Source organism: Lepisma saccharinum, chromosome 1, assembly GCF_977018435.1.
Source record: "Lepisma saccharinum chromosome 1, izLepSacc3.1, whole genome shotgun sequence".
Lineage (NCBI taxonomy): Eukaryota > Metazoa > Arthropoda > Insecta > Zygentoma > Lepismatidae > Lepisma > Lepisma saccharinum.
The window spans coordinates 43,493,345-43,512,074 of record NC_139229.1 but is presented as its reverse complement, the minus strand read 5'-3'; the positions used below and the strand labels follow the sequence as shown (position 1 = coordinate 43,512,074).

The window sequence follows — 18,730 nt, the reverse complement described above, 5'->3', positions numbered from 1 at the left end:
GATGAGACATGGGTTCTTCATTATGAGGTATGGCCCAGCGACTAAACGACAGTCCATGGGATACAGGCATCCGAACTCACCTCGTCCAAAGAAGTTTAAGACACAGCCATCAGCGGGAAAGGTGTGTCATTAGTGTTGTGACGGTATGCAGAAACTAGTGCACCGATGGCGGAAGGGTATCTACGCTGGTAAAGAATATATATATATATATATAACAGTTGGACTGAAAAGTTCGTAGGCTAACATAGTAAAAAATATTTTTTTGACAAAATTCGATTTTATTATTCAATATAGTTGCCTTCGAGGGCGATACAACGATTATAGCGGTCATACAATTTTTCGATGCCATTTTTATAGTACGATTTCTCTTTAGCCTCAAAATAGGCCTCAGTTTCGGCGATTACCTCTTCATCAGTGCTAAATTTCTTTCCAGCGAGCATTCTTTTAAGGTCTGCAAACAGGAAAAAGTCACTGGGGGCCAGATCTGGAGAATATGGTGGATGAGGAAGCAATTCTTAGTCTATTTCATATAATTTTGCCATCGTTTTCATTGATTTGTGACACGGTGCATTGTCTTGATGAAACAGCACTTTTTTCTTCTTCAAATGGGGCCGTTTTTTCGTGATTTCTTTAAACGCTCCCAACAACGCTATGTAATAATCGCTGTTGATGGTCTGGATCTTTTTGAGGTATTCGATGAATATAATACCATGCGCATCCCAGAATACTGATGCCATAACCTTGCCAGCCGACTGTTGCGTCTTTCCACGCTTTGGATTCGGTTCATCACGTGCAGTCCACTCGGCTGACTGTCGATTGGACTCTGGAGTGTAGTTATGGAGCCATGTTTCATCCATTGTAATATATCGACGGAAAAATTCGTGTTTATTACGGTTGAATATCGCTAAACATTGCTCCGAATCATCAAAACGTTGTTGCTTTTGATCGATTGTGAGCACGCGTGGCACCCATTTTGCACACAGCTTTCGCATGTTCAAATATTCATGCACAATATGTCCAACACGTTCCTTTGATATTTTTAAAGTCTCAGCTATCTCGATCAACTTCACTTTACGATCATTTAAAATTATTTTGTGGACTTTTTTGATGTTTTCGTCGGTAACAGCCTCTTTGGGGCGTCCACTGCGTGCATCGTCTTCGATGCTCATTTCGCCTCGTTTAAATTTAGCAAACCACTTGTCAACGGTTGATTTTCGTGGTGCAGAGTCCGAATAATGTTTATCAAGCCAAGCCTTGGCTGCAACAGTATTTTTTTTAGCCAAAAAGCAATGCTTTATTAACACACGAAATTATTTTTTATCCATCATTTTTTCACAATAACAAAAGCTGCTTCACTCACAATGCTATATCTCACGAACTAATTATCCGGCAGCTGTGAAATTTATACATGTATCTTTTGAAGGTTAGTACTAAGTAAAAATCACATGGATTTAATTGTAGTAACGCCATCTATGAGTCAGCCTACAAACTTTTCAGCCCAACTGTTATATATATATATGTGGCTCAGTCGATAACGCGTCTGACTACCATGCTAAAGGTCCCGGGTTCGATTCCCGACCTTTTCGCTGAACGTGGCAACACGGCACACGGTAATGTCCGTTTGAACCGTGAAAACTACAGGCTCGCGCTGAGAGTCGATGGTTGGGGTGTTTGCCACGTTCCGCGTACAGCTTTACTCCGCTGAATAAAAATCTGTATAAAATCGGTTTCGCAATGTGAATTGACAATGACAATGCAGTTTATAAAACAGATGCAAAGAGCTTCAAAACAAGATCAATATTGTATTTATAGGGCTACCCAATACTAAGAAAAAGTTGTTTCGCAAAATTGAAGAGAACTGTTTTTTGACAAATTTTGAAAACTTGCCTTTCTGCCTCCACTGAACAAAAATTTGTCAACGATCGGACAAACCGTTTTTGGTTTACAGAATTTAAAAGAGAGCAATCGCTTGCCCAAAAAAAAAAAAAAAAGAAAAGATTGAATACGCTAAATTTTCATGGAATTCTTTTTTTATGTGGGTCTACTGGTTAATTTTTAATTGCAGTCTAAAGTCGAGTATCTATAATTTTCAATCCGATAGTAGTGCGCTTGCTTTTACGCTATATATTTCTTGCGAGGCTGAAAGTAGTTTGTTCTCTGCATCGCCTCACGAACTATTTACAAAGTACGATGACCCAAAAGCGTCATAATTTTGTGGCACTGTGTCAAGTACATGAGGAGAGACTGGATAATATTAATACTAAAGGGACCATGAAATATTTCATTGAATGTTGTTTCCTTTCGTAAAAGTCGAGTAGAAGTTGAAAACATTTTGTTTTGCAAAGTGCGGCAGTTTTGTTTAATCAGGATTAGTTAGGGTTACCAGATCGCTGGAAGGGAAATGTAGGACATGCTGTCCCAAAATGTAGGACATTAAGTCAAAATGTAGGACACAAAACATTCTCAATAAATAATATATATATTTCTATACGTCAAAAAGTAGTTGAAAAATGACACTTTTCAGTTTTAAAGAAATGAATTCTTCATGAATTTTTAAGTGCAAAATTTCAAACCTTGCAATCATACTAATTTATGCACCTGTTACTACATGATTTAAGTGGTACTTCTCAGAGAAGACAATTTTTATCAAAATTTCAGGTATAGTTGAACTATATTTATGTTAGAGTGGACAGTCAAATTCTTTGAAATTATGACATACATTTTCCAGACTTTATGAAAAATAATTCTCTCGTGAGTCTGTTGTGCTGATGGTAATGAAAGTACTCCCTCAACATTTGAATTATAACCTGTAATGGCAAAGAAATATTCAGCAATTACCGTAATTTAAAATAGTTCCAGAAGTTTAATCTTGGTTAGTTTACCAAAATAGCACATCCAGAATTCTTGACTTTTTCTGGACTTTTCTAGACCTTTTTACCGTTTTCTTAACGTTTATTTATTCAACCCCTACTTAGGTAAAGTTGGAAATTAGTAATTAAGAAAATAACTATTTATTTAATGAAAACCCCTACTAAAGGGCCAGTTAAGATAAAAACTGAAGTTGAATTTAAGAAGAGAATTAGATCTGCTTTCTCGTATTAATGCATCCTGAACTGTGTTTGGCAGACAAGCGAGGCTTTGGAGACTGGAGAGACTCACCCTCTCAGCCAGTATAATCTCGTGTGGGGCTTGTGTCGGTTGTCCCTATATGTTTGTGACTCTCCCTTCATCTTACCATCATTCATCTTCATCTTCGCGATTAGTCAAAGGGACAGAAAAAAGTGAAGTAAAATAAACCAAATCGATCAATCAGTCATAATAGCAAGAATTTTTGACCACAAGAATAATTTATTGCCTTTTTATTGACTTCATGACCTGCTTGTTGATTTCTTTACTATTTCTTGACTTCCATGACTTCCATGACTTTCTTGACTGGCAGACACCCTGAATAACTTTGTTCTCTATACCCCTGCTTTACAATCAAATAATATTGAATATGAATAAGAATGGGCAACACCTTGTTCCATCAGTATAAACCCTAAGGCAAGAAATTCTGCTCAGGCATTGAACAGTGACGTTATCAGAAAGTGGTCCCAAAACTTTGTTCATTAATTGCTTCCGTTTTCCCGTTTGTTTAATAGCAGGACAAACTTTTTTTCTTTTTGGGCAATGACTGAATCAAAATAAATTTCACTATTGAGTAAGGAAGCGCAGTCCATAGACTTGTAACTTGTTTAATTTTACTCTTACGTATATTCCTAATTAATATTATGTGATGCTCAAAATGTAGGACATTTATGATATTTTTCAAATTCCTCCCGGACGCCGGACATAAGGCTAGAATGTAGGACATGTCCGGGAAAAACCGGACGTCTGGTAACCCTAGGATTAGTGAATTTTTTACTCATACGTTATGCATGTAAACATTATATGTGCTATCTCATACTGCATTACTGTGGCTAGTGTCACTATAACCAACGATAAACATATGTTTGTGTGTATATGTGTGAGCATGTGCGAAGATATTAAACTCCCATAAAGGATTGTAGGGAAAAACTACAGTATATAGATAGTATATGATAATCATATTCTCAATCAAAGGTTGCAGATAAAATAGTGTTACATAATTATGTAATCACAATGTAGAGATTTTTTGTCGAGCTCATAAAGTTCGATGTACAAAGTGTTTCAATAAAATGGTAACTGAACAAGGTATGTTTTGGATACTTTATCTTTTTATTGAAACACTCTGTACCTTGATAGATATATTATTGTTGTCAGAACTAGTAATTCTAATTACAAAGATTCAAAAGGTTAATTCAAGTGTGTATATTCTTAGGTCTCTACTTCGGATTTTTTTTCAACCTCCCCCCCCCCGCGCAAACGGAAAGTAATCGGTCTTTACGCTGTGCATAGCTTTGCCCCCCCCCCCAAATTTCTGAAAGAATCGGCACCTATGTCGTTACCCCGTATTTTCCAGAAACCCATGCATTGCACCCTACCATGAAGACACCTGGAGGCTCCACAAATTCTCAATGTATGTGCATGTGGGGGGGGGGGAGGAGAAATACATTTTACTTTGTGCTTTGTAATACACCTACCCCTCTCCTTCAGCGGCGGCACCAGGAACAATCATCTAGGGGTGCTGATGGGGTGCGAAATGATATTTAGGGGGTGTGATGTTGAAAATAATGTAAAAATTAAAACATACATGTATGCTTAAGCCACTACATCAAATACCAATGAACTTTAGTAGGCTACTGTGAAAATTAAGCAATGAAACTGAAATTCACTAGAGATTTTTCATTTTTCTTGCTTTCTTGTAATGGGTTTCCTGTAGTTGTCTTTCTTCAGTAACTAGCATTCTACGCTAAGTATGACGGTATGGTTTTTCGTAAGTCATAGTGTAGCATGGCACTATAAAAGATATATGTTTTCGGTTGAATTAACAAAACACTTGGTTTGGTTAAGCTTTATGGTAACTAAATTTGGTAACTTTGAACAAATTCTTACGTAACCAACCATAAGCAAAAAGCAAATGTGCACGGTACTAAAGAGCATTTAGTACTGGTGAATAATCATGTCATATATTTATCGCCTGTTTAATGAAATGTTTGATTGCTTTCAATTTTTTTTTTTGGGGTGGGGGGTTATTCCAAACTTTTCTCTCTGATTTCCGCTGAAAGTAGGTTACGAAAAAGGGGTGCGGACCCTGGCCCCGCCGCCCTCGCTCTCCTTCCAGTCAATTTATCGTCACTCTCGGGTTTTATAATTTCACTTTAAAACATCAAAATGCTGCACAGTTAGTTGATGCCCAGATATCACAAGCAAATATTCTGTTTGAAAACACGGGAGGGCGAACGAAGCGTGGCGCTTCTGCCGTGTGCTACCATCTTGCGGATAGTGGAGGAATTACAGAAATCAATGATCAACTTGTGTGTAGCGGGATAGCCTGCATTCCGGCGAGGGGATAGGTCATTTTCTGGATAATGAGACCCACAGTCATAATTTACTGACTGTGTGACCTTGCATCGAACTGCATCTGTACATGTCAACTGCTGATTTTAACCGCAGTTCGTCTCCATTTTCTGTGGTGCTGTTACTTCATAAAAAGTGGATTCTTTTCATACAGGTCTGAGACTGTACGTTCATTTTTGCGAGGATATTATAGACGCGTAATATGTCCGTCAGAGTCGTAAATGTTGTGTGTGATAAGGTTCTCTAGTTCAAGTGGCTCTCCTTGTTTTAAAAAATGTTACTGTTGAACAGAGTTTGTGGAGCAACGCGTCATAAATTTGTATTGAATGAATGGTTATCAGGCCAGCACTGTTTCTAGGAGAACGCTTATCGGTGCACAGTAACGGTACGATAAGAGAATTTCCACGTGCTCTGTGAAGGAGACAAGATGATGGAAGTATTATCGCCCTTGTTGGGAAAACTTACACGCGTGTGTGGAGTGAGTTTTTAAGCATGCGAGGGACCATGTTGAGAAATTATCATTCGTTAACATGTGACGTAAAAAGTGGCGTGGGTGTTTTGTGATGCAAAGTAAATAAACCACATTTTACTTGTTTTATGCCGCCAAAGGAAGCAGTGAAATCGCGTTTTACGTTCCTCTAAAATCATGAAATCCAGGTGATTGGTGGTGCTAACAAGTGGGCGTGCTTAATAATGGAATCGGTGCAGGTGAACGTTCCACTTCGCACAGGAAAGAAAATGAAGAAGAGGAAAGAGTTGGACGCTCTGGTGGCGAACGGGAAAAGCAGAAAGAAGCCATCCAGTTCGCAGGACCTCCTTCACATTTTGAATTCGGACTCCACAGACCCAGAGGATTATTCGGTAGTTTTGTCCAAGCGAGGGCCAAGCCGAGGTTTTGTGCGCCGAGCCTGCAACTCTTTGCTTCGAGTTTGCACAGCATGTCTCGTTTTCGCATGCATTGTGGCCACGGCCAGCGTTATGTGGCTGTTTATAGATATAAAGGATCAAGTTACGTCGCTCAGAACACAGTTGGATCAAGGTAAATTATCCGTTTTCCTTTTATGGAATTTTCTAGGGGGATGTGCGGGACTGAATTTTTTGGGCCGGGACGGTAAATTTTTTAAATCCCGACATTGGGGACGGGAAAGATTCGCATGGTCGGGAAATTTGCAGGACGGGAAAGGTTCGAAATTTCCCGAGGCTATGGAAGTCTCGAATTCTACATGACATCTTCACTTTACGTGCTTGTTTTTGCATTTCTGGCTTAAGAACTAACAATTTCCTATAAGTTCCAGAAACTTACAATGCAGAAAACGAGTTTTTAAAATGATCATTCGTTATTTCCCGAGTCCTCGGGATCCAGAAAAGTCGGAAAGTCATTTCCCAAAGTCGGGATCGGGACGGAAATTTTTTTTCCGGATCCCTGCCCCGACTTTTCGGGATCCCGCACACCCCTAGAATTTTCTATGTCAAATGACTAACTTGTTTCAATAACATTAGATGAAATGCACACACTTTCCCATCCAACCACAGAAGGTTTCTTGGCATACTTGTTTACAGTGTGCGAATTAACGGGGCGGGGGAGTTCCGGGGATTTCCCCCACAAAAAAATTATCTCCCTCAAAGAAATTGGAATTGAAAGTATATAGTATACAATTTTTAACTATGTAACAAACACAATTGAAAATTCATTCCGTGTCCTGCCGAAAAGTATACAGCCTTGTGAATTAAAGGACACCATCTGAAACTAACCAACTTTTCCACTTAAGCTTTCATGGCATAATGCTGATATTTTACATGTATTAAAATGTTCACAAGAAATTTGTAGGTAGGTTAGATGGACGTTAAGTTTGCACTTGGCAATATACATTTGGTTAAAGTTATCGGGGTTACGAGTTCGATATCTCTTTTTGTGTAGTTTTGGGGTTTTCTTAGAATGTAAATAAACTAAGTGTTTCTAAATTATGCATAAATGTTATCATAAGTAAGATGTAATGACCCAAGTTAGAACTAATATTCTAACAAGGTATTAGTTTAACATATACAAATTTGCATACCCAAAAAAGCCTAGCCCCCGAAAGAAAATCAGAAATACGCCACTGAGTGAGCATCCCTCCCAAAGTAAAAAGCTTGATTTGCACAGGCTGTTTATTTTTAATTCACTAATTCGGATGCAAGGCGGAGGCAGCCAAGCGGCTTTGAATGTAGAGCCGCCACTGTCGTTTCTCAACAACCAGTATACTGGTATAATAAATTCAAAGGGCCCAGTCCAGAGTCGAATTCAAAACATCAGTTTCCATCAGTGTTGGCGCCAGGATTAATCATCTAGGGGTGCGGAATGAAATTTAGCGGGGTGCGATGTTGAAAAATAAAGAAAACATGAAACATGTCGGTCACAAAACATACCAATCAACTTTTAAGGCTTCTGTGCAGTGGCGGCGATTAGGGGAACGGTTTCCCCCACTTTTTGCCACTTTCGCCCCCGCACTATCTTAAACCTTATCTACCAAGGGAAAGTAAACTGTCCTTGCCCCCCAGTTTTGTAACTCAATCGCCGCCACTGCTTCTTTGAAAATATGGCAAAAAAAAAAAAGAATGCTACTCGTGACTCGTTTTATTTTTACTTACATTGTCCACAAGAAGCTCATGTAGAGGAAAGTAAATGCAGATTTTCTAGTACCAATGGCTTCTGTTGTATACAATAATAGCGGTGGTCTCTCCAATACCTAACATTCGACGCTCAATATGACGACATGGTTTAGCACTCCTTCGCCCCCTTCCATCCGGCGCCGCTCCTGCTTTCCATTCTATTATTTTACGTCGCTTGTCTATAGCTTCGGTAATTCGCAACAACTCCAGTTCCACTAACTTACGGAGAATTTTTTTCGGAGGGGGCTGGAATTGTAAAGGTGGATATTTCATAGTTTCATTCTAGGGCAAAATACACAGTAATATACAGGGTGTCGAAAAAGTCACGCAACCGAGACTTTTATGTACTTCTTAAACGATGAATTTCAAATCTTTATTTCATCTGAGCATTGGTTGAATAATGTAGTCAGATGTCGGGCACACCTGGTACTGCCCTCTGACACGACCAATGTTGCCAGTAGACCTCGTAATTTCGAAAAACACAGTTTTTAAAATGAATATCATAATTAACGGCGTAAATCGTCTGTAAGGTATAACACGAATAAAAATTTATCGTTCTTTAATCAGTTTGATAAAGACCATCGGTACACATCAAAAAATTTCGCAAGCAACTCCACAGCTGTATTTTATCCATGTTTCTTTCTACTTCATACAAAACTTTTTCACACCTTAATAACTTTTTGTACCGGACGACCATGTAGAGCCTGGTTTTCTTGTTTAATGTTTAAAAAAATATCCACATAGACAAAGTTAATACCCAGGGTAAGTTTCATGTCTCTGTCGCTTTTAGTACAAAAGTTATGTACGTTCAAAGTATCGGTTGCATGACTTTTTGGACACCCTGTATTTCGTAATTATAACACGATTAAGCCTTGTTTCCATGATATGAAAAACTCAATATGCTGACCAAAGCAGAAATTTATTTTATTATAAAACATAAACTAAACGTAACGTTTCAACCTTCTAGCAAGGTCTTCTTCAGACTCTGCACCAAGTACAAATGAAACTGCATCTCTTTTTCATTGATGTTCTGCCATGTTTCCAGCCTTCAACCCAGTTAACCCTAGAAAGCTAAAGTGTCCTGTGCCAAAAGTTAAATCTAACCATTTGTCTGCTACAGTACTGATTTCTTCAAAATTAAAACACAGTATAAATTTTGCAAAGCATATTTTATTTACTACAAAAGTTAGTATTTACTTACAAAATACATGAATAGCATGCAGGAATGCAAAATTACAGTTTTGTAAGTTTTGTGTGCACTCAAAACAACACTTTGACGGTGGCTACTCACCGGGAATTCCTGGAATTATGCGTAAATTATTGGCTCCGGGAATTATGCATGAATTCTGCTTAAATTTTTCTGCGTAGACTTGAAAAATTTCAACTTTTATTAATCCAAATCCCATTGAATTTTTACATATTTATTAATGCTCTGAGCCGCGTTTGTTACATTTTAGCTGTTATTTTTATCGAGGAAAGAAAAGAAAGCTGGGTGGCAAATAAAGCCGAATTCTCTCAATCCCTTTGATTTTTTACTGTCCTTTGCAGAACAATCTATCTCGTATAGGGAAGATTATTGCAAGATAAGATATTTGGTTAGGTAAATTTGAAATTCTTGTACACTGAACAATTTTTCGTAGAATATCCCGTAACATTTGTGACTTGTGTTTGTAGATCAGGAATTCCTTGAATTTCGGGAATTATTAAACTGCATCTGAATTATTGTATCCGGGAATTATGCGTGAATTCTACGTGAATTTTTCTCCGTACACGTGAAAAATTGTAACTTTTATTATCCAAATGATTTCATATATTTACAAATGCCCCGAGCCAAGTTTTTCACAGTGTAATTTTCTCTCATTTATATCGAAGAAGGAAAAACAAAGTTCCGTGGAAAATAGAATAAAATTTTCGTAGAATTAGAGTAGATCCTGGCGTGTAGCTAGAGAGGAGGCAGGGGGCAACTGTCCCCCCTGAGAGCCTGCTTTGCCCCCCCCCCCCTGTGAAAAATACGGAACACATTCCTACCTGGAATTCTCTCTAATCTTTACAATTATATAATTTGTTACTCTAGCATCATATCAAAGACACTTATTGATTTTGTCATTTATTAGGGTGTATGGGATTCCGTATAATGTATCAGGATTGGGAGGGATTCCCTTCCAGATTCAGGCTTCGGGAAATGATTTCGCAATTTTCAGTATCTAGAACAGTTGTGGCATTTTGAGTAGGGTAGTCTTGTATTAAAGGTGCGTAATGTGTTCGGATGTTTTTCTTGGATGTGTTACTTGGAACTGCTTAAATTTTTGTTTCCCAAGTCTACCTTTTGGTAATAATGATTCATGTGGTAGGGAGAGGGAGTGGATATTTGATTGTTACTTAATGTTGCTTTTCTGCCACTTCTAGCTAATCGCAACAATGAGTGGTGACGTGAAATTGATGAAGAGACACTCATAAACAGTGCCGCAACCACAGGGGGCATTGTCATTACCCCCCCCCCCCCAACTTGGATGGAAGTCCATTCTAGGGGAAGCAAACATTGATGTAAAAAACAAGACTAGGAGAATCTAAGTATAGCAGGACAATTGGATACTCGTGATGGAATTAGTTTTCACGTGTTCCTTGCATTTTTCTTCCAGAGGGCCAAGGGCACTTGCAAGGGGCACAGAGGGGCAATTGCCCCTCTCCTCGATTACAAATTTTATACAAGTAAAAGTTCATTTCGTAAAATTTCCTTGCTCGGTCCGCTCGCAATCCCTGCTTTTCTTATAGTCAAGTTCAGAGCCATAGCTATGGGGTGGCGGGAGTCTGCCATGGGAGCCAAACGATCTATATGAAAGAAAAATGTTAAACAGAATGTCATGACTCCCCGTAAAATTATTTGCACCCTGTTAAAACAATTTCTTTCTATAAAACTTAATATGAAATATTAATGATGACACTGTAATCCAAGAAGTCGTTGATTAATCAAGGGATTCCTATTTGTTTGTAAGGTGTCAAACACATGTATTTCACCTATAATTCACACAATATTTTGCAAAATGGTTAACATAACCAGTAGGTAAACATTGTCTGTAGTGATTCAAGAGTCTCCCCTTTGAAGGAAATAGAGTCTGGACTAAGGGACCCATGTTTTAATGTTTTAGCAAGTACAAATTTTTTCACAATTCGTCAAAGTGTAGATAATATGTAACCATTATTATTTAATTAATTCGATTTTTCTTGCATAACACAACACAATGGTGTTGTTGGATTCTCGTTAGATTCCTTCGTGCGTAAACATCTTGCATACTGGAAACTAGAGGGAATCATTATGAAGCATGATATATAAAGGACTCCCTTAATCAATTCTGCAGAGAGGCCCAAAGCTGTTGGTACATATTAATCGTCCATTAACATTATCGACCTGTAAATATCAAGTAGATACAGTCCCTATTAGCCTATTTATGTTAAACTTTATATTCTTTGGCAATCTGAAAAAATCATTATCGAAATATTGCTATTTGATGTTGCTCGAAGTTTTTTTGTTCGTTGGAGTTTCAAGATATCATCCCTTTTCTGTTACTTATCTCTTTTGGGGGAGAGTGCAACTGCCTCTGTGTACCCTGCTATATCTGCCAAATATTAAAAATTTGCCCCCTCTAGTATTGACTTTGCCCCCCCCCCCCCCACACAAAGAATTCCTGGCTACGGGCCTGAGTAGATCAGTATATCCCGTAACATTTCTGACTTGCGTTTGTAAATGTATTTTGAGTCTGAGTATGTGAAATGGCAAATGTGTACTCCACACCTTGAAGTTAAGGTTGTAATCAGGCCTGTAGCCAGGATTTTTTTGAGGAGGGGGCCAAGCCCGAAACCTTTGTTATATATAGGGCTATATGTATAATTGTCATGAAATATATGTCAATTATTAAATATTTAATTAATATCATTAATGAATTTATTTATTTATTGATATATATATTTATATTTATAAACATATATAAAGAAATTAATTTTCTACATTTATCTAACTAACTAACTCTCTAGCCTTCTTAAACCCGAAGGTTCATGGCTGCAGCAACAAAGGCCTTCCATGTTTCCCTATCTTGAGCAAGATCTATATACTCTTTTCCATCCCTACCGATTTCCTTTAGGTCCATCTCAACGTTGTCCCTCCATCTTCGTCTTGGCCTTCCTACAGGTCTCTTACCATCAGGTGTCCCAACAAGAATCCTGTAAACTCCTCTTTCCTCTCCCATTCGTGCCACATGGCCTGCCCACCTAAGTCTTCTTGATTTAATTATTCTAATAATATCTGGACCTGAATACAAATTATGTAGTTCTAAATTATGTAACCTTCTCCACTCACCTGTCTCCTCATCCCTTTTAGGTCCAAAGATTTTCCTAAGGATCTTATTTTCAAATACTCTCAATTTATGTTCCTCTTTCAATGTAAGGGACCAAGTTTCGCATCCATATAATACTACAGGCAAAATTACTCTTTTGTATATTTTAACTTTTAGTTTCTTAGATATTAAACGAGAAGATAAAAGTTTATGAAGAGAGAAGTAACATGCATTTCCTGAATTATGCCTACTTTTTATTTCCTCTTTAATATAATTTTCATTTGTTAATATTACTTCTAAGTATTTGAATTTGGAAACTGGTTCAAACGAGTTGTTATCAATAATTAGATTTTGATTATTACCTAACACTTGGTTTCGCCCTGTAAGCATATATTTAGTTTTCTCTTTGTTAACTTCCAAACCTATCTCTTTAGCAGTTTTGAAAAATATTTTAGCATTATTCTTAATTGTATTCACATCATCCCCCAGTAAGTCTACATCATCTGCATATGCTAACAACTGAGTCACACCATTTAATTTTAGTCCTTCTTTAGTTTCTTTTACCTTCCTAACAGCATATTCTAAGGCAAAATTAAAGAGCAATGGAGATAATGCATCACCTTGTTTTAACCCATCATGAATTGTAAATTTGTCAGACATATTAATACCCACACGAATTTTACTTTCTGTTTCACTGGTGCATACTTTTATCATACTAACAAGCTTCTTAGGTATTCCAAACTCTACTAATATATTATATAGTTTATCTCTTTTGACCGAATCATATGCTTTTTTGAAATCAATGAATAGCTGATGGACATTTTGATTATATTCCCACTTTTTTTCAAGTGTCTGTCTGATGTGAAACATTTATAAACTAGCAAATTAATTCCTTTAACGACTGGTTAAAAATGTCAAGAAATTAGAAGATAGGTGAAATGTTTTTAATAAGTATTAGATATTATTTAATTATTGCTTTTTATTAAAAATGATAATTAAATTTCCATACTTTTATTGTGTTATGTTTTTATAATGGTGTAAATCTATTAATGGTCTCTCGAAAGGAAATATTTCGTTATCAGAGTTGTAGCTAGAGATTTCAGCAGCCAGGATGAGATTAATTTTTACAACCCCTGCACCAAATTTGCACCCCCCTACCTAGATGTAGCTGGCATACTTAGATATTGTAGAAATTTTATGTACTTACTCTTTTCCGTTGAATCCAATGAAAAGAAATCATAGCATTCAAGAAATGTGACTAATAAAAGGACAGTCAGTTGTGCATCCCACATCATCTCATTGAAGCATGTGTGTTATTGTTCATAAGAAGATTGATTGATTGATTGATTTTGTGTTTTAAGTCCACTTTATGCACATTAAGGCTAATCGGGCCTGGACCTACAGTTTAAAGTGGGATCCAAACCACTATGTGCCTCCACCGGGTATCAAATCTGAGACCCCTTGATTACAAGGCAACAACGCTACCACTGCGCCATCGGGGAGGCACTTTAAGAAGACATTAGTTTCCTATTAAATTAACATGTAAGTGCTATGTTTTATTCCCGGTGAAAAGGAGGTGAGACATGGAGGAGAAATAATAGGTTGGTCTAATTTCTATGTTCCAATGACAACCACCTTTGCAGCTACGGCTCCATTTCTTAATTGTTCAATTTGATATAATTTTAAAATCTTATGTATGACTGTAGAAGTGCATTTTTACACCATGCTGTTACCAGCCCTAAAGTGTGTGTGTGAGAGAGGGAGAGAAAAGAACAAAAGATGTATGCAACATTCAAACACAGGCAGACATCATTCTTTGTTATTCCTTCTTTGTATATGTTTATGATGTTATTCTTAGTAAAGTATGTTTGAAGTCCAAACTAATTGCTTATCTTTGTTGTTATAACACAAACTCTTACACTCAGAAAATTTTAATTGGGGGAAAAATTGTAATAGAACAGGATTGTTGGTGGGAAGGTGGGAGATCCCTCTTCCGTAATGGGAATTCATACCCTGAATGTGACCACCAATGCTATGAAATTATCCTTATAATGAAGAACATGTCTTAATGTGAATTAAACAGATGAAGAGGACATTTTCTCTTCAAGACTGCGGTTCGAAAAATCAAAACAGGGAGTTAATATGGTGAACTGTCCCAACCAAAATGGAACATTTAGTAGTTTTGCATAAATGGTTATAATACTAAAATTGGTAAATATAGTAGACTGCAGACTTCTGGAGTCTACCTCTCTCCAGAGATAACCCATTCATTTAGGCAAGAAGAAGATCTAAATTCTTGCAAACTCTTAAAAATTATCAACGTTATTTTTGTAGGTTTGTATTAAAATATTTTATGGCTTGAGGAAGGGGGCTGCATGGCGGCCCCCTTTCCCGTTGCTCTTGGGTATGGGCCTGGTTGTAAGAGAAAACATCTGCTTGTACTCTTGAATTTTTGAAAAGTTCGCCTTGAAAACCAGAAATTATACTTGAATTTTATCATGGTCCTTGAGTGGCCAGCCTGTAGATGTATTTCCAGTCTTAGTATGTGAAATGGCAAATGTAAACTCCGCTCTTTAAATTATATACAGTGTATCTCAAAAGTAATAGCGCAAACTGACACAGGTGAAAGTACACAATAATAAAAACAAAAAAGTCTCAGTAAACATGGGTCTGCAAACAAGCTGTTTTCGAGATAGTCGCGAATGTGTGATTACAAGCCACCACTGACTTCAATGTTTTGTAAACGTCATTCTCATTGGTAGAATGCTATTAATGTTTTCGAATGTGTGGGTACAAGCCATCACTGACTTCAGTGTTTGTAAACGTCGTCCTAGTTGGTAAATTACCAATAATACAACATGAAAAATCAGGAGATCTCATTGCTTTTATTGAACATTCTACTTACTTTAACAAGGAATACAGCACTACTTTAGTATGTTCTATGTTACAATTCCTGTACACTCGTACCTATTAAAGGTGTTCAAAGTGTCACCCTTCCATCTGGATGCAATACTGTACACGATTCCGCATTGAGTTTCAAATTCTTTCGAACACCCCTGGATCGTTTCGGAATTGGCCACAAGCATACAAGCATGTACAATTCTCTGTTCCAGTTCTTCAACCGTGTCAACGAGAGTGTTCTGCACTATGCTTTTGAGGTGACCACAGACACAGAAATCCAAATGATTTAGATCCGGTGACCTTGGAGGCCACAGTACAGGCCCAACTCGACCTATCCATATTTGATTATATATTCTTGTTAGATGTCGTCTCACGGCAGCAGCAAAATGTGCCGGTGCTCCATCATGCATGTACCACATACTCTGACGAGGATCAAGCAATCGTGGAAGAGATCATGCCGCAAAAACCGAAGGTACCTCGGTCCATTGAGTCTTCTTGGAAGAATGTGTGGTCAAATGAGACGATCACCTAGTACTCCTAACCACACATTCAATGAGAAACGTTGCTGATGTGGTGCCTCATCTACAGCATGTGGGTTTAGTACACTCCAAACATGAGAATTATGAAAATTAAAAATACCATCGTGTGTGAACCCTGCTTCGTCTGTAAATAAAATGTTACTTGCAAAACAAGGGTTGAGTACAACCTCTTGTTGCATCCACTGACAAAACGTCACTCTAGGAGCACAATCCATATCACTGAGACACTGAACTCATTGGAGGTGGTAAGGGTAGAGTGAATTGCGATGTAAAATTCTCCATACACTACTGCGGCTTACTGGCACTTGTGCGGCAATTCTCCTCATCGAGGTTCCTGGAGAGTGTTCTACTGCTTCCAACACCATGTCCTCAACTTCAGGCATAATGCGTGCAAGTCTACCTGCTCTCCTACCATGTTCGAAGCTCCCATGTTCTTTGAGGCACTGATGTACCCTAGTAAATATGCGACACTCAGTGTGCCTTCGAGCAGGGTATTTTTCTTGGTACAAACGTGCAGCCTCCTGTGCATTGCCGGTAGCCAAACCATACACAAAATGCATAACCGCATACTCTTCGTTGCTGTAAGGTTCCGTTTTCACTACGCAGTCCAGCACAACTGATGCGACAGTACGATTAGACTGTGTACTGATTGTATCCATACAATGTCACCTCTTGGAAATGTTCTGTTTGATTGCAACGCTACCTCTCAGATGTGTTCTGTTTGATTACAATGCCACCTCTCGGAAATGTTCAGTTTTGTAAACAAAGAGCAACCTCAGACCGCGCAAGGACTGCTTGTAACCACACATTCACACACATTATTAGTAGTTACCAACTAGGACGACGTTTACAAACAATGAAGTCAGTGGCAGCTTGTAATGACACATTTGTGATTATCTCGAAAGCGGCTAGTTTGCAGACCCATGTTTACTGAGACTTTTTGGCTTTTATTATCGTGTACATTCACCTGTGTCAGTTTGTGGTATTACTTTTGAGACACCCTGTATATATATACAAAGGGGAAAAATAAAACAAAGATAGCAACCCATTTCTTGAGATTCAGAAACAGGTTGGTTTACAATAGTTTGTGCTACGTTATTAGGTTTAATATGTATGTATGTATACAGTTCAATTGAATGTTATGAAAATTTTTGAATACATTGGAATCACACAGAACCTATATACATACTGTTAATATATTTGTGTGTGTGTGTGTGTGTGTGTGAGAGAGAGAGAGAGAGAGAGAGAGAAAGAAAGAGAGGCGGTAATACGTAAGGCTGAAATAGAGAAAACATATGCTTGTAAACTCGTGGATTTTTAGAAAGTTCTGGAAAGGCTATAAACCTATCGTCGAAAAAAACAATTTTCATTTAACAAGAAGAATATGAAAGGAAAAATCTTATTTATTTTTACAAAATTTGAATTCTGTTAGCCCCTCACGGAGGCAACACTGGGCAAAATGGCACCTGCATATTGCCTGATATGTCTTCCATTCTCATGGCAAGAATTGCGTACTTGCTGCAAATACTTTCAGAGGAAACAATAATAGTTTCAATTCAAAGGGTAGTGATTTTTTCAAACACACATTGCCACCCACCCCTCCCCCCAAATATAAGCAAAAGCAAGACAAACTTTGCTAATGAATGATGATGATAATAATAATAATAATAATATATCTTTATTGAGCAGGCGAGGTTCAGCATACGCTGTTCTCCCACCTAACCCTTGTCAGAATGCAGTCTACAGTTACAAACGGTATATATTTCCAATAAGAAAAAAGAAGAGACAAGAAAACAAAAAAAAACAATAATAATAGTAAATAAGTAAGAAAGATGAAAGAAAAAAGTATGGACAATTTGAAATCAAATAAGAACTGTAAAGATACAATTAATGAGTATATGTATACACATAAAACTAAATTTTAAATACAATTTTAAGTATATATATATATATATATATATATATATATATATATATATATATATAGACAGAGAGAGAGAGAGAGAGAGAGAGGGGCACACACACATGTACACGTAAATGCATATTTGTTAATGTTTGATGGTGCAAAAATAGAAATATTTGACATGAAGTAATATCAAATTATTACATTGACATTAATCCATTGTGGAATGTATTTTTATTCTTGTGTGCTTCTAGATTCAAACTGTTTACATAGTAGATAGTCCTTTGATTTGGATTTAAGAACATGCGGTGTTGATTGGTTAGTTATTGTTATGGGCAATTTATTCCAGGTTGAAAATCCATTTACCGAGAATGATGATTTGAAGGAGGCTGTTCTGTAATGACATGTAAAAAGTTTGTTATGCCCTCGCGTGGAGTGTGAGTGTATTTGAGTGCCTATTTTAAGTTTTCTGAATAGATAATCTGGTTTACTTACTTTTAAAATTTTGTTTATGAAAGTGATATAGTGCAGATGCCATCTTGTGTCCATTGTTAATATTTTCTTTGTGTTCAAATGAGGCAGGATATGTTCATATTTTCTTATGTTTAATGCAAAACATATACAAGAATTTTGCATCACTTGAATTTTCCTTTTATCTCTGACTGAGACCCTAGGGCCATAAACTACATCACAGTAATCAAAGAGCTCGGCGAGCTTAAGTTTAACTTTTTCGGTTATATAATTTTGAGACCTTTATAAATTTCTGAGAATGTAGAATGCTTTTCTACACAGTCCATTGATGTGCTCTGTCCAAGTAACATAACTATCAATCACCAAACCCAGGTTTTTAGGTGTTGTTTTATGTGGTATACGTGTCCCATGTATTTTCAAGACCATGTCGTTATACTTGTCGTTCGTAATTGTTTGTCTGT

General features: G+C 37.3%; 1 protein-coding gene across 3 annotated transcripts in view; it reads left to right on the top strand.

Annotated features, from left to right (window-relative positions):
* Positions 1 to 18,730, top strand: part of LOC145994835 (uncharacterized) — an 81,454-nt gene that overhangs the window by 38,412 nt on the left and 24,312 nt on the right. For 2 of the 3 annotated variants that reach the window (XR_014442397.1, XM_083131205.1), the window contains exon 1: positions 5,449 to 6,517. The exons of the other annotated variant lie outside the window; for it this stretch is intronic. Coding sequence is in view for 1 of the 2 variants with exons in the window: in XM_083131205.1 (XP_082987331.1) it covers positions 6,172 to 6,517 (346 nt within the window). In the remaining variant the exon portion in view is untranslated. Of the gene's footprint in view, positions 1 to 5,448; positions 6,518 to 18,730 lie in introns of those variants that run through there. 3 annotated transcript variants of the gene reach the window in all.